This window comes from Plasmopara halstedii, assembly GCF_900000015.1.
Source record: "Plasmopara halstedii genome assembly, contig: Scaffold_470, whole genome shotgun sequence".
Taxonomy (NCBI): Eukaryota; Oomycota; class Peronosporomycetes; order Peronosporales; family Peronosporaceae; genus Plasmopara; species Plasmopara halstedii.
The window spans coordinates 502,727-503,190 of record NW_020187390.1 but is presented as its reverse complement, the minus strand read 5'-3'; the positions used below and the strand labels follow the sequence as shown (position 1 = coordinate 503,190).

Here is a 464-nt window from a genome sequence, read left to right as displayed (position 1 = left end):
TTTTAGTACTTAGAAGTAGCGGATTGCGATCCGATACACTAGTACTGGTTCTTGGAAAGAAACGTAAGGTCGGTGACCTTAGCCTCGCTTCCTCTAAGGCAAAGAGATACGGCAGTTCCGCCGCAATTAAATTTGACAATAAGAAATTGCATTCTTCTCAAAGATTTTGTTTGTTATTGGTCTATAAGATTTCCGATGTTTTTTTTATAAACCTCTTCAACTAAATCAATTTTCCCATTTCGAGATACATAATTTTACCATTTCTAATCATGTAAATACTTTAAATATTTAACGCGCGGAAAGCAGACCACGTTATACCACACGACATCTCCTTCACAAATTTCCATCGTCTTCATTGATCCAAAAGTTTAGTGACGATTAAAGTCTACAATTATACAAAAGTGCGTTGATAATCCCGTTCAATTATACGTTATTGGTATTGCATAAATGTACTTACGTTTGAG

General features: G+C 35.1%; 1 protein-coding gene across 1 annotated transcript in view; it reads left to right on the top strand.

The window, feature by feature from the left end:
* Positions 1 to 447: 447 nt before the first annotated feature.
* The window catches only part of PHALS_10315 (uncharacterized protein), a gene marked incomplete at both ends in the record, with an annotated part of 386 nt that continues 369 nt past the window's right edge, over positions 448 to 464 (top strand). Inside the window, one exon of the mRNA XM_024725717.1 lies at positions 448 to 457. Within this exon, the coding sequence (XP_024576465.1) occupies positions 448 to 457 (10 nt within the window). The remainder of the gene's footprint in view (positions 458 to 464) is intronic.